The sequence below is a fragment of the Bos indicus genome, chromosome 4 (genome assembly GCF_029378745.1).
Source record: "Bos indicus isolate NIAB-ARS_2022 breed Sahiwal x Tharparkar chromosome 4, NIAB-ARS_B.indTharparkar_mat_pri_1.0, whole genome shotgun sequence".
Lineage (NCBI taxonomy): Eukaryota > Metazoa > Chordata > Mammalia > Artiodactyla > Bovidae > Bos > Bos indicus.
Window position 1 is genome coordinate 37,545,303 of NC_091763.1, and position 23,574 is coordinate 37,568,876.

General features: G+C 36.6%; 1 protein-coding gene across 1 annotated transcript in view; it reads left to right on the forward strand.

Moving 5' to 3' along the window:
* Positions 1-20,818, forward strand: part of SEMA3E (semaphorin 3E) — a 273,570-nt gene extending 252,752 nt beyond the window's left edge. Inside the window, exon 17 of the mRNA XM_019958591.2 lies at positions 16,604-20,818. Within this exon, the coding sequence (XP_019814150.1) occupies positions 16,604-17,056 (453 nt within the window). The 3' untranslated portion in view covers positions 17,057-20,818. The remainder of the gene's footprint in view (positions 1-16,603) is intronic.
* Positions 20,819-23,574: the final 2,756 nt, after the last annotated feature.

Consider the following 23,574-nt stretch of genomic DNA (forward strand, 5'->3'; position numbering starts at 1 on the left):
TGAGAACCTGCCAATAATTTAAACAATTCCCACTGATGCCAGAAATCATTATTATACAGTTCATGAAAGTGAAAGTGTTACTCCCTTAGTAGTGTCTGACTCTTTGTGACCCTGTGGTCTGTCCGTGGAATTCTCCAGGCACGAATACTGGAATGGCTTGCCATTCCCTTCTCCAGGGGGTCTTCCTGACCCAGGGATTGACCTTCGTCTCTGGCATTGCAGGCAGATTCTTTATTATGTGAAATACCAGGGACACCCTATAAATGCACCTCTTTTATTGTGACTTTGTGGACTGTAGCCTGCCAGGCTCCTCTGTCCATGGAATTCTCCAAGAAAGAAAACTGGAGTAAGTCATCATTCCCTTCTCCAGGGAATCTTCCTAACCCATGGATCGAACGCGTGTCTCCTGCATTGCAAGCAGATTCTTTACTGTCTGAGATACAATGCATACATCAGTGCATTTCCAGTGTCAAACTGCCTTTTCAGGATTTTACTGTATGCCAGTGGGTAGAAGAAAGACTCTATAAAAATAAGTGTGCTGTATCATTTGAGCCTGTGTAGATATAAAACTCAGAACTGTCTAACTCATTTCCTTGTTTTTAACTAAAATAATGTTCTATTCATTTATTTGAAATTTATTTAATGAGCACCTATTATGTCCTTCTTTCATGGAATTTATACTCTGGAGCACAGAGAAAGATAGTAATAATAATTATATAACTAAATAAGAACACTATTTAATCTGTCAGATGATGGTAAGGAGAAAAATACAAGAGAGGGTACTTGAAGGGAAGGTTGAGAAGGCCATGGTAAGAAGTTCACCAACAAGGTGACACTTGGAAATGACTTGAAAGAGGTGAGGTTGTAGGCCATATGACAGGGTTGGATAACAGCTTTCTTGACACTGGGAAAGCACGTGCAAAGGCCCTGCTTTATTGGGAGGGCCGCTGATGTATCCAGAGAACCTAAGAGCAGAGGGCAGCTTGGCTGGAGGGGAAACAGCAGTAAGGAAACTAATAAGCTGAGTCAAAAAGTGAGATGAAGGGCCAGCTCGTGAGGGATTTGTAGATCCTGGTAAAGGACTTTGGTTTTTGCTCTGACTTCAAAAGAAAGCCATGAGGTAGTTTTCAACAGAGCTGTGATATGATCAAAATTTGATTTTAAACAGATGACTTTGGTTATTGTATTAAGACTATAGTATGTGGGGGTAGGGTGAAGGTCAAAGCAGGCTATCATTGAGGTAGGAACAGGCATCTTTATGTTCAGTGACACAAGTGTCCACGTGCCCTTAAGCTGCAGTGCCAAAGGGTGGGCAAGTGGCCTCCTCATACACATGATAGCAAACGCTTCACATACGCTCTTTGCTGTCATTGAAAACCAGAAAGGCTATTTAACATCTCACATGGAATACTTTTTAACCTTCTATTCTCCTCCCTGTGTATGTGTCTAAATTTAGTGTTCTGGTTCAACAAATACTCACTCAGAGCCTACTTTACTAGCTGATGAACAAATCATAGTTTTAGCCTTTTTGAAGCCTATAGTCTTATAGTGAATATAACAGTGTGAACAGATAATTATATTGTATTTGTTACAGTATATTATACAATATAATATCTTTTCCCCTATTTGTGAATTCAGAGGAAAAGAAAAGTGTCTCAACTAATAGGTCAGGAATGGAGGTGTCATGAGGGGCAGTTAGGAAAACATTCAAGGCAGAGGTGACATCTGAGCCCTATGTTAATGCATAAGTAGAAACCAACTAACAGGGAGACTGGTATAAGCATACGTGCTGGAGAGGAGACACAAAACAGTTGATGTAGATCTGTGGCGGACATGAGAATGCAAAAGTGAGTAGATCTATCAAGGGACCATTTCACTTTATCTATAAGCCAATGAGAAAGCCTTAGACAGACTATTTAGATACATTACTCTAGAAACTAGCTTACTGGGTTGGAGGATAAGGAGGGTGTCAAGAAGAACATTTAAGAAGGTGTTTCAGTAGGCAGATGAAGAATTTTCGACCAAACTAAACAGTGGTAGTAAGAAGGAAGAAGACACATACTAATTTTTATGAGATAACATTGAGTGTATTTGATATTTGAGGGAAAAAATAATTCACCTATTCCAGCTTTCAGTGTTTCTGTGGTTGATTGTGCAAAGACATGATTTCAAGACTATAGGGAGGAAAGGTAGAGTTCAGTTTTGGCCATATTGAATTGGGGGCCCCTGTAAAGCATGCAGACAGAGCTATCCTGGTATATTCATGATTGGGAATATAAATCCCAAAGAAAAAATTTGGAATGGCAGGAGATGAGTGAGAGGCCTCAGCAAAGAGGCAATGAATTCATGGAGATAATAAAACTAAGAATACTATAGCAAGCATCAGCATTTTAAAATGGCTCACTGTGTACCAGCTACTGTCCTAAGAATTTTACATATAGGTGTACTTTTAATCCTTGCAACAGTCTTATGAAGTAGTTAATATTATTGTCCCCACTTTATATTTAAGAAAACTGAAGCACAGAGAGATTGAGTTACTTGCCTGTGAAATCAGTCTGAATTTGAGCCAGACTTTCTGGTTTCAGCTCTAGGCCTTTAGTAGGCCCTCCGACTGCCATAGCCTACCTTGGAGAATGAGTGAATGAGAAGCATGTAAACTAAGGCTAGAAGCAAGGGGGAAACCCACATGTAAGGGAAAATTAGGAGAAGAAAAAATTCTAAAAGATGAAGAGTAAAATTGTTAAGAAAAACAAGTAATGATTTTAGCTAACATTCAGTTAGTGCTTATGTACCCTGTTCTATTAAGTACTTTATGTGTTGTAGTTTATTTAAAACTTATAACATTTTTCTGTGGCAGTTAGTGTTATTCTGTGCATTACAGAGATGAGATTAAGTAACTGATGGAAAAGACACAGATGGTAAGTACCACTGGAGTGATATAGCTTGAGGAGCTATAGACAGTAGAGTTGGGAATGTGGTGTAATAGAACTCAGAGAAAAGAACTTGGATAAGGATGAAGTGACAAACAGCATCCTTGGAAAAATTCAGAAAAATAAGCACCCAGGCTCTAGTGAGAATGTTCATTGGAATGGTTAAACTAGGAGCCATCTAGCAACAGGTTAAGTGATGGGGCTAAATGGTTTAAGCATGGGGCTGTGTGGGATTAGAAACAGCTAATATAGTGTTCTCTACCTAAAGGTTTGGTTGAGAAATTGGAGAGATCAGCAATAGGAGATGATAGTTGAAAGAACTTTTGCCTTTTTTGGGTTGGTCATGTTTAGAGGTTGAAGGGAAATATCCATAGAGAAGAAAATGTATAGCTAAGTGATAAAGCAAGATGAAGAATATAGGAGAGAGAATATCATTACAAACGAAAGTGACAGGATGGATTCTAAGAAGGAAATGGAAAAATCCCCATTCTCTGAACTGGGGAGAAAAGAAAATATTTTATATGTGTGGATAATTTCATTCACAAAATCCAAGTTTAGCTGTTCGATAGTCCATCTATAGTTATTTGAATTAGGTACTCATATATATATTTCTTCATATAGTTTTAATTTGGAACATATCACAAATCTTCCTTATAGGAAGAAGGTATAAAGTGTGTTTGTGTGATTGCAAAAGAAAAAAAAAAAAAAAACTGTTAGAAAACACCACTAAATCACCCTGAAATGATGAAAACTGTTAGAAAACACCACTAAATCACCCTGAAATGATGTACCCAAGTTTATGAACTCTCAGTTTCTATAATTCCATGTATTTGTATTTACAAACTTCCAAAATGATTTAAAAAATTTGATTCTTAGTAACATCCCAAAGGAAAGCATCCATACTTGCTAAGACATGTGGTTGTACAATTGAATTTTTTCACCATGTATTTCTCTTTCTCTAAAATACATGAGCATTGCATTTTAAAACTAATAATTGAGGAAAAATTTAAGTATGCAATGATTTGCTTAGATTTAAATATTTATTAGTCCACTGTGTAATTTTCACCTACCATGACAAAGTAAGCCATAGTTTCTTTAAGATATTCAGAAGATTAGTATAACTGCTCACATTATTATGATCCTTATTTTGAATGTTATAAGTTTGGAATATGTTATTTCTAACCTGAAAATAGAACAGTCTTTTAAACTTTGCCAGTGATTTAAAGCAGAAGTTGGCAAGGTACGACCTGGGGGCCAAATCTCGGCCTCTTTTATAAATAAAATTTTATTTGAAAACTGCCATGTTGATTTGTTTACCTAACGTCTATGACTGTTTTCATGCTCTAGCTACAAGGTTGAGTACTTATAACAGAGACTGCCTGACATATAAACACCACAATCTTTACTTTATAGCTCTTTATAGAAAATTTGTTGACCTCTGATTAAAGAGGTCAAAGGAAAATGTATACAAGTAAAGCCTCATTAAGTATTTTGAACAAAAATATATTTTCATGAAAAACTAAGCCCTCATTTTGTACTGAGTGCTATAATTTTATTGGAATGAGTTTCAGCAAAGCCAAACAAAATGAATATTTTCTTGGAATGTGTTCTTTTGGATTTTATTCTTTACTGACAAAACCAGTGTGCTTCCCAAAGACACTGTAAACAAGATGGAGTTATAGGAAGCAGGTCATAAATCCTCAGTGAGGAAATTTGGAGCAATCCCAAGATACATAAAATATTCTTCACATCCATGCCAATGAGGTATAGCGCAGGCCAGTAAACTGCTGGTCCATAAGACCACCATCATAATTTATCCATTGGTGAGCATGGAAGGCTTGCTGCTGCTGCTGCTGCTAACCTCGCTTCAGTCGTGTCCAACTCTGTGCAACCCCACAGACGGCAGCCCACCAGACTCCCCCATCCCTGGGATTCTCCAGGCAAGAACACTGGAGTGGGTTGCCATTTCCTTCTCCAATGCATGAAAGTGAAAAGTGAAAGTGAAGTCACTCAGTCATATCCGACTCTTTGTGACCCCATGGACTGCAGCCTACCAGGCTCCTCCGTCCATGGGATTTGCCAGGCAAGAGTACTGGAGTGGGGTGCCATTGCCTTCTCCGGCATGGAAGGCTTATTTTCTCCTTAATCCTTTTTGATCTTTCCATTGGAGTTTCTCTACTTAAGAGAAACCATTTTTGTGTGTTTGTGTTTCTTGAAAATAAAATATCCGTTGTATGCACTGTGTGGACTGCCTAAATAATGCTCAAATGTACATATTTTTAATAGAAAATTCAAGAGAGGATGTAAATTGACATCAAAATTCAAAAACATCAAGTTGACTTCACTCTCGATTCTTTTTCTTTTTTCCTGTACCAGAAATTGTCACTTCTCAACTTTGTCTTCAGACCACCTACTGAGTAGGATAAATTCCTCAAAGTCATTTTAAATTTTGGTGAGAAATCTGAGGAATGATTAATTTACCAATCAGTAGTTCTTTCCAGGTAACTTAGAATTCATTGCATCTATACTAAATTTGTACTGTCTCCATGGAAGCATATTTTTATTGATGAGCCATACCTTATGGAGATAGCTTCTCTTGAGAAAACAAAAGAAAGAAAAATACACAAATTATGTCTTTTAAATGTTGCAATTGCATTATGTCATCAAAACTAGGAGAGTTGAAGTAAAATCCTATCTTCATTTGGCTATCTTGTTTGCTAGAGGACTCATTTTCTTGACTTTCACCAGTGCTAGCTAATCCATGACAGGCATCAATGACAGCCATAAGTTTACATTTTCTGTCTTTATTTATGTTTTGAATGCATCGGATTTGTTCCACGTGAATATTATTTCTTCCTTTTTCTAGTTGTCATGACATTAAAATGCATGAACTCTTTGCCTCATTTGAAACATCTGTTTAGCAGTTTTTATGTTTATACTTCAGTCTATTAAAAAATGTGTTCATCTTTTCTAAACTAACAACTCTTTACAGGTAAATATTCAAAACTTATGTTTTTTAGCCTTGACAAGCATGTTTTTATAACATCACGTGCCCCATATTTTAGTTCTGGAGTAATTAGCAGTAGGGCTTATTAATTTTATTTTTTCCTTTGCAATGGCAAAGACACACTTTCTTTTGTACGGTAGGAAAATATAAAGCAACTTTGTAATCTTAAGAATAGATCTAGAGTAACTCTCTTCTGTTAATTTTCCAAGATGATGCTAAACATCTTTGAAAATTAAACATATCTTTTAGATCTATGAAATCAGATCCGGATCTGTTTTATCCTACTGAGACCAGTCTGACTCTGGACATCTGATTAAACAAAGTAGCATGGCAATGCAGAAAGTAATTTTAATAGTATATTTTAGAGACATTTTTGTCTCTGAATTTATCATGCTTTCCTCTTTCCTTTGATCACTAGGAAATTTAGTTTTGAATTGATACTCCAATTAAAGTAGCTGTTGAGTGTCTTATGCTGTGCATTTTTGTGTTCAAACATTATCTTTACTTTCATCCCCTGTCCTCTTATTCCCTTCACCCTGATCATCCTGCTATTCTTATCTATAAACTTTTTCAAATATTTTTTACTTGAAATATTTTAAAAAATATTAAAAAATATTTTTATATTTTACTATACTAAAATATAGTAAAAAAACATTACTCTTAAACTGCCATTTATTTTCAAGCAGTATTTGTAAAAGTGTATGATTACAGTATTCTAGAGCATGAACGGATCTTATAGACAGACCAGGATAATCATTACAAAAAAACTGGAGTTTTTGTTTGTTTTGGTTTTGGGTTCTTGTTTTTTGACTTCAGTTGCATAATTTAATCATACTCCTTATTTTAGGGCACATTGTCATCATCAGTCCACACAAATCTCGTCTCTTGTTTGACTTTTTCTCCACTTTCCTCCTTGCTTCTCCATATGCATCCACTGCAAGGACTGGAATAAGCCCAATGTTGCGTTTGTATATTGAACTGGTATATAACATTTTTAGTATACAGGAGCTGTGAAAATAAATAGATTCTGTTATAGCTCTTATTCTGCTTCTGCTTTTTAAACTCAGCACTATGTGTGGTTCATCACTGTTCTATGTACATCTCTGTTGCATTGTTTCTGACAACTGCTCATGCCACAGCGTGCATTCATTGCTCCTAATTGATGCATTCCCCTACAAGTAGACCAAGTGTCAGTAATTCCCAGGACCACATCTTTAATGGTCATCTCTCCACGTAACTCCTTATAAATCTGAGTGCAAATTTTTAAATTATTATCTGTCAACATCTTTCATTTCGGTAACTATTGTCAGCGTGCTTTCCAGAATTAATGCACCATCTGCACTCTCAAAACAGTTCATGTGGGTTCCCATTTGCCCATATCCTCACCTATATTTGGTATTTCCTAATTTTTGCCTTTCTTCTGGGTACAATGTAGTATTTTATTTAAATTTGCATTTCTAAAATTACTAGTAATGTTGAACTTTGGCATTGCCTACTTATGAAATACTTGAGTTTCTCTTTTTATGAATTACTTATTCATAGACTTTTTCCATTCCACTTTTTACTTCCCTTTGTTGACTTTCAAGAGTTCTTTGCATCTTCTGTTTACACTATTTCTTTATTGAATATAAATATTCAAGCTTCTTTGATATAGCTGATATCTTGAATACAACATTTTTTCACAGAATGGCATTCTTATTTATAATAACTTTCTTCTCAGCATCTTCTTGTATTAGATGCAAGGTTTCTCCATTTGGGTCTTTAATTAATCTAAAATATAAGTACAACTTTTGTTCTTTGTACAGTGTAATAGGTTTCTCCAAATGAGTTACTAGGTAATTCATTCTATCTCTATTGGGGAATCATTTCTATCATATAGCAAGTTCACACTGGAAAGTGTTTTTAATAAAAGGAAAATTTTTTGTTTATATTATTGCATATCATATATTTTCTGTAAGTCAAATGTTTTTTTGTATTGAAGGCAGGCCAGATAAACAAATAAATATATAAACTGTTGGTCTTTATCACTTGACTAAAACTGATTTCATTGTTAAATATATTCTGAACTAAGCCATTTCAAGGCCCTTGTCTATCCATTTCCTATAAAAAGTATGGAACCATATGGTTGATACACATGGAAAGCACTGCTTCTTCCTGACCAGCTACCAGATGTGCAGGGTTCTTTGTTCAATTACTTCTTTTATTCCACATTATGAAACATATTGAATCAATCTTTATAGCTAACAATATTAAAACCATTTTTAGTAAGAAATTTTGTGTTTTTATAGATTTTCTATAAGAATATTTGATAAAATGATGTATTATGTACCATCTTCTTAACCAAGAAAATCTGGTCTGCAGACAGCGCAGCTGAATGAAAACAATTCTGTAATCAAGATATGATTGTTGAAGGTACCCATGTTAACAAAAGTGAAAAGATTAAGTCGTGGAAAGACTTCAAATACAAATTTCTAAGCCGTCTTTTTTTATTTTTAGGTATTTGTAGGCCATGGAAGATATATTTAACTTTCAGAGCAATTTAACCTACATAGTGTACGGTTGTCCAGACTCAAGAGTTCAAACATCTTTTATTCCTGAATTTATGATTCACTTAACCAGGAGTGGAGACCACAGTTGTGAGACAGGCACCATCTATAACATGCAAATAAATGGTGTGGGATTTTCCCATTGTAATTGTTGTGCTTCTATATTTTTGAACCAGTCTGGACTTTATGGATACATAATGAACTGTTTCTCAAACTTGGGTTTCTGATTATGAAAGAAACATTTGATTTTTATATCAGAATTGGAAAAAAAAAACCATGAAAATACTTCTTATTCAGTAATGAAATATTTGTATTTATTTATATTTTTGCTGTTTTATTTTAAAACACTTTCATAAACGGCTTGCTATATGCCAGAAACTAAACTAGATGACTTTCATGTTTTCTCACGTATTATTCATTCTCATAAGAAGTGTGGTGGGGAGGGGACAAAGGATCATATTTGTGATAATGTTTATATGCAGATTCTTTTCAGGAAAAAGAACTGTGTCCTGGAACTGTTTTTCCTGTTGTATCTGTGGAGCATAGCTTTCTTCATTAGTTGCTAACTGTTCCTGAAATCATGCTTGCTTCCTCTCTATCCAAATCCTTATTAAACTTACCTAAAAAGGGGAATAACTTTTGGATTTATCTTTACTGGTAACCCCTATTGCCTTGCACGTTTGTACACTATGAACTAATTAGTATGTTCTCATTTTTCACATGTTCTGAGCACTCAGAAATGTTTGGAATGATTAAGATATAGGCCTTTGCCCTTTTGAAATTTAAAATATGGTTAAATATGGGGTTCAGGATGGGGAACACATGTACACCCATGGCGGATGCATGTTGATGTATGGCAAATCCAATACAATATTGTAAAGTAAAAAAAAAAAAAAATAATAATTTAAAGAGAAAAATTAAAAAAAATGAAATATGGTTAAGAGATAAAAATTGTATGGAAAAATAATTTGAAGAAGAATAAAAATACTAGCTTGTATGCTACAAATGTGAATGTTATTGAGTTACAAAGAGACAGCTCTACATGGGCTGTGAAGAGAGTATTCATTTAAGAAGGGAAAACTTAAGCCTAGAGAGAAAGTTTTTTAATGGATGGGTAAACAACAGAAAGGAGTTCAAATAATGGAAAGAAAGAAATACTACGACCAGAATAAGACCTAGGAGTGGGAAGTAAAGAGGCAGTACAGAGGCCAAGAGCAGCAGGAGTTGTGAGGCATGGAAGATTCGTTTCTAGTATTGTATAGGTTGCCCCCCACCACCACCTGCCCTTAACAGTACAACATTTTCTTGGGCTGCTACCATGACTTATAATGTTTATTAAATATTCAAAAGACTGAAATAGGAAATGCATTCTTTAAGCTCATAGCTTTCATTCAAATATAGACTGAAGATAAATTTACGAATTAAATATAAACAAATGTAGGCATCATTTAAATGTTTAGTTGATGTAATGATTTTTTTTCCACTGAAATAAGCTATCTCCATGAACATATTATGGGATACAGGCTGCCACATATGTGCGTGTGTAAAACATCTATCCATAACACCTTGTGCCTTACGATGACTCAGTCCCCCCCACACTTTTCTCAAGTGACTTCAAAATTTTTATGTGCATTAGTACATAGGGGTGTTGTTTGGTTTTCATTTGGCTGGAATGTAGCATTAACATATTAAATCCAGCTTTGTTCTTAGCAGCTGGAAACTGTTCAAGCACTGAAAATGGCTCAGAATCAATGATAAACAAAAACGTTCACCAGGAGGTTGATCTTCCACATGATCCCATATAGTTTATTAATTTATATTGATTATCATAAAAATAAATACATTGAGAAATCCTTCTAGAAAATTCACTCATCTCCCGAAATGTACCTCTTCTACCAACCCTAGTGAGAAATACCACATGAAGCTGTTTTGCTATAGAGAATTAGAAAGGTAACATCTAGTTAACTGAGCAGTTCTTACCTGCTCAATGTGTTTAGCTGCTCAGTTGTTTCCAACTCTTCGTGGCCCCATGGACTATAGTAGCCCACCAGACTTCTCTGTCCATGGAATTCTCCAGGCGCGAATACTGAAGTGGGTTGCCATTCCCTTCTCCAGGGGATCTTCCTGACCAAGGATTGAAGCCAGGTCTCCTTCATTGCAGGCAGATTCTTTACCATATGAGCTGTCAGACACACAATAAAGTCTGAATAAGTTCTAAGTCAGGAATGTTACAAAAGGGAATGGACTTTGAAAAGTTAAATGGTACTCATGGACAGAGGAGCCTGGTGGGCTATAGTCCATGGGGTCTCAAGATTCAGATACAACTTAGTAACTAAACCAGTACCCACCCATATGTTCAAATAAAGGGGAAAGATACCAGTCAAAAGAAAACTCATTACGGGACTATTATTCATTTGCAGGTAATGTTGCAGGCTCAGATGTATAAATGGTAATAGGTGAAATGATGATATTAAGGGAGAAAGGATACTTTTACTTTGGGGTGTTAAAGAGCTCTGAAGAGGTGACATTTAGTTCATTCTTTGGGATAAGAAGGAGCCAGTTGTATGGGAGTCCTTTCAGGACCTGAAACAGAATCAAGTTGGGCATGAAAGCGGGAACAGAAAGAAGGATTTGGGGGGGTGACTGCCATGCTGCTGCTAAGTCGCTTCAGTCGTGTCCAACTCTTAGCAACCCCATGGACTGCTGCCCACCAGGCTCCTCCGTCCATGGGATTTTCCAGGCAAGAGTACTGGAATGGGGTGCCATTGCCTTCTCCTTGACTGCCATGAGATAAGGTCAAAAAAATAAAAAATAAAAAACAGTCATGAAATAGGAGAGTCTAACATGTAGCAAAAATAGTGAAATGGAAGGGATGTTTATGCTGGTCAGCCCTGAAGAAATTTTGGTGAGACCTTGCTGTATTTGATATATGGATAGAAAAATGATAGTGAAATACAATGATCAGCAGTTAAGGGTAGGTTCAAAAATAATGATGATATGGTTGGAAAGAGAGAATTTAATAAATGGGAGGGGAGTGCAATTTGAGTGGAAAGTCACTGAACTATAGTTAGTGAATTGTCATATACTTAGTCCTGGTCAGTCTTTTATAATTAATAAGAAACACAAAATAATGGACTATTTATGTGTAAGATGTACCATCTTAGGGAAATTGATCAAAATGAGAAAATAGGGAGTGCGGCTGTGTGCTTGCGCGGGCACCGAAAAAAAAAAAAAAAAAAGAGAGAAAATAGAAGAATTATCAACGGATGCAAATAAAATGTGAGATAAAGGAAGGACAGAGGCTTATGCCTCTGAAGGAAAGAAAAATCAACAGAAAGACCAAGGAGAGAACCAGTATAATGGCATGTACTACACAGAACAAAAGACATTTAAGGAGTCAAGTCTATCTGTGTTCATAGTGAAAAGTGAAGTCACTCAGTTGTGTCTGACTCTTTGCGACCCCATGGACTGTAGCCTACCAGGCTTCTCCGTCCATGGGATTTTCCAGGCAGTAGTACTGGAGTGGATTGCCATTTCCTTCTCCAGAGGATCTTCCCAACCCAGGGATTGAACCCGGGTTTCCCACATTGTAGACGGATGCTTTACCATCCATGTCCAAGGAAGCCACTAATTTAAAAGCAGTGGAGGGTGTGTTTCAGAGACAGTTTTTATTGTCAGAGGCATGGTGCGGTCACATCTAGGTTCCATAGGTCATGAATTTGTGGAAAAAGATAGTGGTAAAGAAGACTGCCAAGAGGACTGGGGAAGATGAGCAGAGTGGCACAGAGTCCTTTGAGTTATTTTCTCTGGCAGATGAAAAAGATACCATTTTCAAGGATAACAAAAAGTTTCTATATAGTGAAAATGGTTTGGTTTGAGGGCTCTTCCTGGCTCATCACTGGAGAACTTCCTGAGTTAATGGCTATCATGTTCTGTCCACCAAGACATGGTCCTGACATGTCAAGGAAGCCCCTGTGAAGGATTCCAGGAGCCCCTTTTATCACCTGTGTCTCTATGAAGCTGCTGAATAATTGATCTTACATGGCTGAAAAGAATAATGGCTGGGAGCCTTGTAATTTATCATTAACATCCCTATTTGGCTTGCAATCTCTTTTGTTGTTGCTTACTTGCTAAATCATGTGTGACTCTTTGCAAGCCCATGAACTGTAGCCCGCCAGGTTCCTCTGTCCATGGGATTCTCCCAGGCAAGAATACTGGAATGGATTGCCGTTTCCTTCTCCAGAGGATCTTCCTGACCCAGGGATTGAGCCTGTGTCTCCTGCATTGGCAGGCATGTTCTTCACCACTGAACCACCAGGGAAGCCCTATAGTCTCTTATTATACAACTAATACCATTTGTTACATTATTCACAGATTATATAAATGGCCACACAGGAGTAATCACACATGAGGAGTACCACTGCAACTTAGCTGTGCCCGAACTCATTAAGCCTCGAGAGAGCTGAGCCTGTCAGGTCTTGCCCTGATCTAACACTGGGACAAAAACTGTGCTTGTGGTAATGGCCTTTCCTGCCAAAGTGGTAGGGGGGCTTTGCATGCCCCTCTTATATTGGCAAAGGTTAATGTGTTTTTTTTTTGCCTATTCTCAAAAGGGAAGTCAGCCAGTGTATTGCAAATCACCTTTCTCCCATCGTAATAGGATCTTAGGCCATGTGAAAACACATGCTAGTTTGTTTTTAGCTAAAGGAAAGGACAGGCGTCCATTTTATTGGACTTTGCTTTGTTACTATTATGTAGATACTGTATTGTTTACAATTTGAGGGTTTGTGGCGGTCCCCTGTGGAATAAGTCTGTTGGCACCATTTTTCCAACAGCCTTTGCTCACTTTGTGTCACCTTTTGATAATTCTCACCATATTTCCAACTTTTCGTTGCTATTGTATTTGTTATTGTTGGGGCAGTGTGTAATTTCCTCAGTTCTGTCTTGTCACAACAAAAATTTGAAGTGATGGACCAGTGTTAAAGCCCTCGGACAGACCGTGTCACAGCTCTCGGACAGATCAGTGTTACAGCTCAGTTTTATTTAGAAAATAAAGGAAAATACATCCTCAAGGCATGAGGGCATGCCAACCCAAGAGACGTGAAGAGGAGAGAGAGAGAGCATGAGAGAGTGAGAGAGAGACCCCCAGCCCTTTGGCTCCTCTTTTTATGTTTTTTCTCCTCCCCCTGGGCCTGCCCTATGTAAATTGGGCTAGCCAGGAGTGCTGTGTCTTCTACCTGAGGTCCTCACTCCTGTCTTTTGACTTTCCTTTGTTCTATTTTCGTGGGCTTTTCCCTTCCTTGTCTTTTAGCCACTGCCATTCTGGACTCCTTTTTCCTATTCTAACTACCTAACATTATGATCTGTGATCAGTGATATTTGATGTTGCTATTGCAAAAAGATTAATAGTTCTTTGAAGACTCAGATGACAGTTGACTTTTTTAACAGTGTTTTTAATTACGGTATATCCATTATTTTTTAGACATAACACTATTGCACACTTAATAGACAATAGTATAGTAGAAAGATAAATTGTATATGCACTGGGAAACCAAAAATTTGTGACTCATTTATTGTGATATGCTCTTTAATTGTGGTCATCTGGAGTGAAACCCACAATAAAGTATGTCTGTATATAGGAAAGGTAAAGGTAAGTATTCGTAGCTCTGTACACAGTATTCTCACCAGTGTTATTTAAACTTCACAGCAATCCTTCAAGTTACATTATAACTATTACTTCCTTTACAGAGAAAATGAACACAGAAAATACACATCAGTGCCCCTAGACCACACAGTTAGTAGACAGTGGTGCCAGTGTTTGAATCTAGCTTTGTCTAAAGTCAAATCATTCACTCACTAGTACAGCTCAGTTCAGTTCAGTTCAGTCACTCAGTCATGTCCGACTCTTTGCGACCCATGAATCACAGCACACCAGGCCTCCCTGTCCATCACCAACTCTCGGAGTTCACCCAGACTCACATCCATCGAGTCAGTGATGCCATCCAGCATCTCATCCTCTGTCGTCCCCTTCTCCTGCCCCCAATCCCTCCCAGCATCAGAGTCTTTTCCAATGAGTCAACTCTTCGCTTGAGGTGGCCAAAGTACTGGAGTTTCAGCTTCAGCATCATTCCTTCCAAAGAAATCCCAGGGCTGATCTCCTTCAGAATGGACTGGTTGGATCTCCTTGCAGTCCAAGGGACTCTCAAGAGTCTTCTCCAACACCACAGTTCAAAAGCATCAATTCTCCGGCGCTCAGCCTTCTTCACAGTCCAACTCTCACATCCATACATGACCACGGGAAAAACCATAGCCTTGACTAGACGAACCTTTGTTGGCAAAGTAATGTCTCTGCTTTTGAATATGCTATCTAGGTTGGTCATAACTTTCCTTCCAAGGAGTAAATGTCTTTTAATTTCATGGCTGCAGTCACCATCTGCAGTGATTTTGGAGCCCAGAAAAATAAAGTCTGACACTGTTTCCACTGTTTCCCCATCTATTTCCCATGAAGTGATGGGACCAGATGCCATGATCTTCGTTTTCTGAATGTTGAGCTTGAAGCCAACTTTTCACTCTCCACTTTCACTTTCATCAATAGGCTTCTGAGTTCCTCTTCACTTTCTGCCACAAGGGCGGTGTCATCTGCATATCTGAGGTTATTGGTATTTCTCCCAGCAATCTTGATTCCAGCTTGTGCTTCTTCCAGTCCAGCGTTTCTCATGATGTACTCTGCATATAAGTTAAATAAGCACAGTGACAATATACAGCCTCGATGTACTCCTTTTCCTATTTGGAACCAATCTGTTCCATGTCCAGTTCTAACTGTTGCTTCCTGACCTGCATATAGATTTCTCAAAAGGCAGATCAGGTGGTCTGGTATTCCCATCTCTTTCAGAATTTTCCACAGTTTATTGTGATCCACACAGTCAAAGGCGGCCTTACTGTGCTCTTCTTATCTTGAATTATAATTATTTACCGATAGAAATAATGTCTGTAATTTATTATGTCACAAACATGAAAAGAAAATAGTGGAGTACTGAAGGTATATGCAGACTTAATATTTACTAGACCTGTGAGGTTCTTCAGAGCAGAGTCTGGACTTTTGTTGTTTATTTTTTAGTCTGTTAAATGGACAGTCTGGTCGAATTGTAGGAAGTGCTCACTGAATTAATGAATGGATGGATTCTTTCTGATAAGGAGAGAGAGTGTGGATATCACAGCTCTCCCAACACAGGGCCTCATAGACTGATCAGTGTGATCTGGGAAACATAAGAACCTCTGAGCTAATAATGTGAGAAATTGCATTTATTTTACCATTAAAAAATTATATTTGACAGTTCTTCATTACACTCAAAGCTTGACTGCTATACTGAACTGGATGTTTTTTCTAATGGGTAATGGAAATCATTAGGCAAAAAGCCCTCTCAGTTTCCTCTTAACAATATTGGTGTAAAATTACCTCTAAGTCTGTGATATGAAGTGATCTCAATATAAATAAGTTTAGGACAAACACATGTGTGCACAGATACACATGTTCACACATGCACACACACCTAATGTAATTATTTAGCTTCTTTCTCCTATATATTTATATTATATATATAGCATAATGATATAAATATAATATAAAATAAACATGTATGTATTAAAATATTAATATGTAAATAAAATATTAACATAAGTTATATACATTTATATAGTATATTATGGGCTTCCCAGATGGTGCTAGTGGTAAAGAACCCCCCTGCCAATGCAAGAGAAAAAAGAGAGGCAGGTTTGATCCCTGGGTCAGGAAGATCCCCTGGAGGAGTATGATAACCCACTCCAGTATTCTTGCTTGGAGAATCCCATGAACAGAGGAGTCTGGTGAGCAACATTCTATAGGGTCTCAAAGATGTCAGACATGATTGAAGTGACCCAGTGTGCATATAATATATTATATAGTTAATATATTCATTATATAATATATGTATAATATATAATTATGTATATATGACTTATAGGATTTCATCATATGATTGCAAAAATGAAAAAAAAAATTTCTAGATAGTGGAAAGGTATAAGCTGGTATTCTATTTCCTGGATAATACTTCAGTGCCTTTGATTTTCTTGTTCTTGTACAGGTAAAGACAGATGATAGAGTGGTTAAGATGGACCTCGGTTTACTCTTCCTAAGAGTACGCAGAATGGATGCTGGGACCTATTTTTGCCAGACAGTAGAGCATAGTTTTGTTCATACAATCCGTAAAATCACCCTGGAAGTAGTGGAAGAGGAGAGAGTGGAGGAGATGTTTAACAAAGACTTTGAAGAGGATAGGCTTCATAAGATGCCTTGTCCTGCTCAGAGCATCATCCCACGTGGGACAAAACCATGGTACAAGGAATTCTTGCAGCTGATTGGTTATAGCAACTTCCAGAGAGTGGAAGAATACTGTGAAAAGGTATGGTGCACAGATAAGAAGAGAAAAAAGCTTAAAATGTCCCCTTCCAAGTGGAAGTATGCCAACCCACAGGAAAAGAAGCTCCGTCCCAAAACTGAGCACTATCGCCTGCCGAGGCACGCGCTGGACTCCTGATGGGGTGGAATCTTCTACTGGCTTCTGAAAAATTTATATTTAGAAACTAAAAAAAAAGAGAGAAACCATATACTTTCTTTGTATTACTTAAAAAGAGTTTTCTGTAATATAGAAAGGACTATAGAGGTGATATCATAAATTGTTCTGTATACTCATTTGACTGGTTAACCTCACATAAAATTAACTAATTTTTTTTAAAACCATGGATTGCTCAATGATTTCACATTCTGTTTATCAAAAGATGACCATAATTGTAGCTTTGAGTAGTTGGCTGCTCTTCCATGGCAATTATTATTTTACTCTTGAAATTAATGCAATATTGCTGAAAAATTAGATATTTTCCATAATCATGGCAAAAATAAATAAATGTTTTAATCTTTATGAATTTTGCCTTTCCGTCACAGTGTAAAATATATAGATTATCACATACTTTAACATTCTCAAGTGAACCATCTGTACTCTTTTAAGAATTAATGTAGTAGTGTTGTCTAAGCCATGAACTTTATGAAGCAGGTCTGTTGTAATTATTGTAAACTATGAAAGAAAAATTGTGGTCACTAAAAAAAAAAAAAAAAAGAAAATTGTGGTCACTTTGAGGCTTGTGTCCTTCCTAAAACGTTCAATAATAAACCACATTCACAATAGTTCTGTTTCAGAATGAAAACACATTCTTTGAATTTCACTCCAGGGCAGAAAGAAGAAAGTTAACGTTAACATCTCAAAGACAGCAAAGAATGTCAAGACAGATGGAGTGACAGAAAACATTTTTGCTGCCCTCTTGTGGTAGAAAAGGTATATTCTCACATCTTTTTTTAATTCTATGGATTGTCCAGTAAAAATTTAGAACCAGTCTTTCAATAAACACATCTAGGTCATTTTCAGAAAAAAAAAAATTAACAAGTAAAAATGTGATTCTTATAAGATATTTATGAATAATTTATTACCTCACAAACCAAAAATGAAGGTATTAAAGCACTGAAGCCCTATTAAAACTTAAATTGTAAAGATTATTTAAAAAAATAATCTTCCCAGAAATCTAAAAGCTATTCCAGAAACATGTTTTATTTTTTAAAAAGTAAAATATTCTGCACTCAGATATCAATATTTCCTTTTAATTTTATATTAAATAGGAAAGTTGTTTCATGAGGTTCAATTAACTACCAAGATGTTTAGAGCATCTTTACTTGTTTCTTATAAATATTATCAGAGGTTTTTATATTTGAAAATGACTATTTCCTGAAGTTTTTTTATCTTATTTTATTTAGCTGTTAATTTTCTAAAGTATGAAATTCTGAGAGTTTTCATTTAACTAAAACTAAATGCAAGTGAATTACACATAAATAATTATGAATATTTATTTAAATTTAAGTTTGAATGACATTATTCTCGGTTTTCAAAATTAGCTTATAGGCTATAGTTGATAATATGATGGTTTGCAACTTCATTCAAGAATTAGTAAATTTAAGAAAGTTTGGAAAGTTCGTTAAATAAGTTGCCAAGCTCCAAAAGTCCTAAAGGAAACAAATATGTTAGAAATTAACATTCTCTGAAGTGCACAGTTGTTATTTACCTAGAAATCCACTGGAGGTCATTACTGTCCATTTCAGTATTAACGGAAAGCTGTATGTGTTTCAATAAAGGCCTACCGAGTGTGGAGATAGAGAACCATAACCCCAGATCAGAGGGTCCTTAGCAAAGTTTGTGTCTGCAGGACTCAAAGCACCATTGAAAATATTGTTCTATTAACACAAGTGAAGGGAAAGTAGGATTTTCTCCTGTATTCAATTTTTTTTTTTTTAGAGTAAGGCAGGTACAGTATATGTGACTATCACTTCCATCTCAATAACACACCCAAAAGCAGTTAATGAGAGCAGTGATGTTAACTGTAAGCTAAAATATTTTGTAGCTTAAGAAATAAAACTGAGGAAAATAACTTTTCTGTTATATAAATCTTAAGAATTAAATGATTCTACAAGCTGTTTCAACTAAAATGAGATGATTATTTTAATAAGGCCAAAAAACCTTTTAAAAATGCTAACTGATAGTCTGATAAAATTTTGAGGACACAAGTTCACAATTTAGGGAGAGGACTAAATTTAATATATACTTATTTTTCCATCTTCTTACTTTCTGTCTCTCTCCCACCCTTTTTTCCCTCCTGTATTCTCCCCCATGCAGGTATCCTGTCTCTCTCTCTCACACACACGCACATACACACACTTTTAAGATACTGCCTTTTCAAAAGACAAACCAACAACCTATGCTGTCCTGTCCTTCTTGAGAATCTGAAACATACCACAAAACATATTCAGCCTTTTGTTCTGTTTGGCATTAGAAATCAAATGTAGAATCTCCTTTGAGAAATGTGCAAACTTGGAAAATCACAGGTGAATTGGTCCTCTTTATACCCCTTTTCTTGAACTCAGGAAGGACACATACTTAGTCACCTACCCTGGCCCCAGCACATTTTCCCCAGACATCATGCCCTCTGGGAACACACAGGTGAGAATCCTAAGGGACATCTCCACGTAAGTCAGTCTCCTGCTTCTTCAGATGTCCTCTGTGATGTTCTCCGGGAAGGGAGAGGACCTGTGAATAGAATGAGCTTTGGCATAAAATCATGTGCACCTCAGTTTTCAGTCCTGTGTCACCTGTTAAGCTAAAGATGGAGATTTGTTAGCTAGAAGGACTATAACTTGAATGGAATTTACTTTATGATTTGTGAGGTCTCTTACACATCTAGCCTTTTATATTGTTAATGTTTTCTTTTGTGTTTATTACTGAATATTTCAGTGCAAATTTATCAACTCGGAGAAACAGAGATTAAAAATAGAAGTAAACACTAATACGAGCTCTAGAAAAAAAAGGGAACAGAAAGTCTTTGCCTGCTAAGTAAGTGGCAATTCTATATACATATATATGTGTATATATATATTAGAGTCTTTTTTCCTTCCTAAAGTTAGTTAAATACTTAGGAGATTTTTATTGAGTATTTAATATTTACTATAGGGTATAGGGTTTTATAAATCCTCATAGTGATTATGAACATTTGTAAAATTTGTAAAATACAGTAAATCATTTTGGGTGCTTGTGTAAGCATGAATCAAACACAGCAGCTGTTGTCCTTAAAATGCATTGTCTTCAGCTTGACAGATACATTAAAATATTACAAATATTACCTAGCCTTGAATAGGTATTTGAGATCCCAGGAAAAATTGCCACAGTCATAATGACAGAAAGGAGTTGATGTTCTTTTTCTTACCGCAGAGAATCACGTTGAATTACTTCTTCAAAAACAGTGCTCATTTTTCAGGCCAACAACTGTTGCATTTGAATCAGATATAAATAATTGATTTCCAATGAAAACTTTTGATTGTAGTATGTTATTTAAGCTGGTATGTTTATTTTTCTTGGGAAGATAGCATTATCTTTTGGCTTTCATTATAAACTGAGTGTGTTCTGTTTGTGTTTAAATGGCTTAGTTATAAGCTGGAGGACTGTACTGGGGTATTTTTGTCTCTATGACTTCCTTTTATTTGCTTGCCTGCATCCATAACAGCATGTGCCATATTGTTTCTGCTCACTGACGATAAGCTATGAGACTTATTACCACATGGTGGCAAGCTGCAAAGACCATTGACAATGGGTCTCTGACTGTCACATGAATCTGCCAATGTACACTGCATAATTTGTACCATTATGTATAATTTCTATTTAGTTCAACTTAGAGGATAAAGAAATAAATATTAGTGAAATCCTTAAGTGTTGTCTGAGGAGTGTTTTCTAAGTTCTTGTCTGTTGAACCCAAGTTTCATAATAATGTCAAGCCTGAATGTCAACATGCAATACTGGACGAGCATTAATTTTCAAGGATTTAGAATAGACTTTAGTTCACTTTCGTTTCAAATGTATAAGTCAACTTCTAAGAAGGAGAGTGTTCATCTCATTGCCTTGGAGCAGTTGGATTTGTGCCTTCCACACCGTGTTTCTAGAACCAGTAGCCAGAAATTCCTTTCAAAGCTGCATCATCCAGGTGAGAGATTTAGAAAATGAATGCTTTTAAGATGATAACTGGCAGGATGTTTATGATTTTTGCAAGCCTCAACTTGTATCTAAATTGCTGTCTTCCCTAGCTCTGGGAGTTGGTGATAGACAGGGAAGCCTGGCGTGCTGCAGTCCATGGGGGGTCACAAAGAGTTGTACATGACTGAGTGTCTGAACTGAACTGCTAATTTTAATAAGAACTTGGGCTTCCCTTGTAGCTCAGTCGGTAAAGAATCTGCCTGCAGTACAGGAGACCCGGGTTCGATCCCTGGGTTGGGAAGATCCCCTGGAGAAGGAAATGGCAACCTACTCCAGTATCCTTGCCTGGAAAGTCTCATGGACACAGGAGCCTGGTGGGCTACAGTCCATGGAATCACAAAGAGCTGGGCATGACTGAGCGACTAACACTTGCTTACTTACTTGTGGAGGTGATTTAATGATATTTAATGTTAAATGACTCCTCCTTTTGGGAGTTTTGTTTTTAAGGCCAAATTTATTGTATCAATAAGTAATTATTCCCAATGTATTAAAGGAAGAATTTGGCAATCTAGAACACTGTTTCTGGCAGCTTTGTGGTAAGAAAGTGCCATTAATGGTAACTGTTTATACGTGTTTCACACTTGCATGTATGTATAATACAGGACCTACTTTTAATGTAGTATTTGATGAACCCATTGAAATGGATTTTTAGATACATATTTAGTCATTATTTGAGGGAAAGCAGGGAAACAATTGTGAGGATTAGAAATCTCGTACTTGTTATTCAAAGGGAACAAAAGTATGCACCCATCTTTTTATTCAAAAACTGTATGCCAGGCAGGGGATAGTTGCTTACTAATGCCATTAAGTTATGTAAATGAATAAAATTGAATTGCATTTGTTCTGAGAGTATGTTTTCATGGGAAATAGTCCAAATCTTCATTTTCCTCTGTGTACTAAGACCCTCAACAAGAGTGTAGCTTTAAAAATTTTTTTTTGTCTTTGGAATGTTGTGAAAAGTACTTCTATGGGGAACACATGTATACCTGGGGTGGATTCATTTTGATATTTGTCAAAACTAATACAATTATGTAAAGTTTAAAAATAAAATAAAATTTAAAAAAAATAAAAAATAAAAAAAATAAATATGAATCTTGGGACTTCTGGTCAGGACGACATTAAAAAAGCCACACTTTGATTCAGAGGAGCTACAATGATGTAGCAATGATAACTGCTACATAAAAAGAAAGAAAATAGTAATTTAACAAAAAAAGAAATAGAAACATGCAAAAGGAGTCTATGAACTAATATTCCAAGACATTTCAAAATATCTGAAGCTAAGTGAAAAGTGACATCTGGAGAAAGTGATGAAAAGTGGCCTCTCAACTGGAACTGTTGGCTTAGAGCAATCTGGTTAGGGGATTCTTTGTGCCGTAAAATAGGATTTGGGGAAAGGGGAAGACAAAATTATAAGTTCAACATTCAAGGAAAAAAGCAAAAGAGCTAGTGACAAACAGGACGATCCCTCAGAGAGTATTCGATAAATTTAACCTATTTTGAAAGAATGGTTAAAGACTTTCTTAATTTTACATGGCTTTTTAAAGTAGCTTAAAATAATTCAAATTTATCATGTGATTTCCATAAATCAGAAGTCCAGGCCAAAGTATTTCAGCTGAATTCTCTGCTTAGGATCTAAAAAGTTCAAAATCAGTGCATCAGCTGCCTGGGCTCTGGTAAAGAATCCACTTTCGAGTTCATTCAGGCAAATAGGAGATTCTGTTTCTTGTGGTTCCAGGACTGCCCTGCCCCATGTTAATAGCAGTGGGCTATTGAGTCCTTGTCAGACTGAGATCCTCTCTGTCTTTTTCTTATGCTGCATTTTTCTGCCTCCGATTAGAGGAATATCTCTGTTTTAAGAGTTTGTGTGATTAGATTGGGCCTATCCAGGTAAAGTTTGGAATTTTAGTTACATTACTAATGTTCTTTTCGCCATGTAACAACATATTTTCAGATTCTGAGGATTCAGTTCAGTTCAGTTCAGTCGCTCAGCCGTGTCTGACTCTTTGAGACCCCATGAATAACAGCACGTCAGGCCTCCCTGTCCATCACCAACTCTCGGAGTTCACTCAAACTCATGTCCATCGAGTTGGTGATGCCATGCAACCATTTCATCCTCTGTCATCCCCTTCTCCTCCTGCCCCCAATCCCTCCCGGAATCAGGGTCTTTTCCAATGAGTCAACTCTTTGCATGAGGTGGCCAAAGTATTAGAGTTTCAGCTTTAGCATCAGTCCTTCCAATGAACACCCAGGACTGATCTCCTTTAGGATGGACTGGTTGGACCTCCTTGCAGTCCAAGGGACTCTCAAGAGTCTTCTCCAACACCACAGTTCAAAAGCATCAATTCTTCGGAGCTCAGGTTTCTTCACAGTCCAACTCTCACATCCATACATGACTACTGGAAAAACCATAGCCTTGACTAGACGGACCTTTGCCG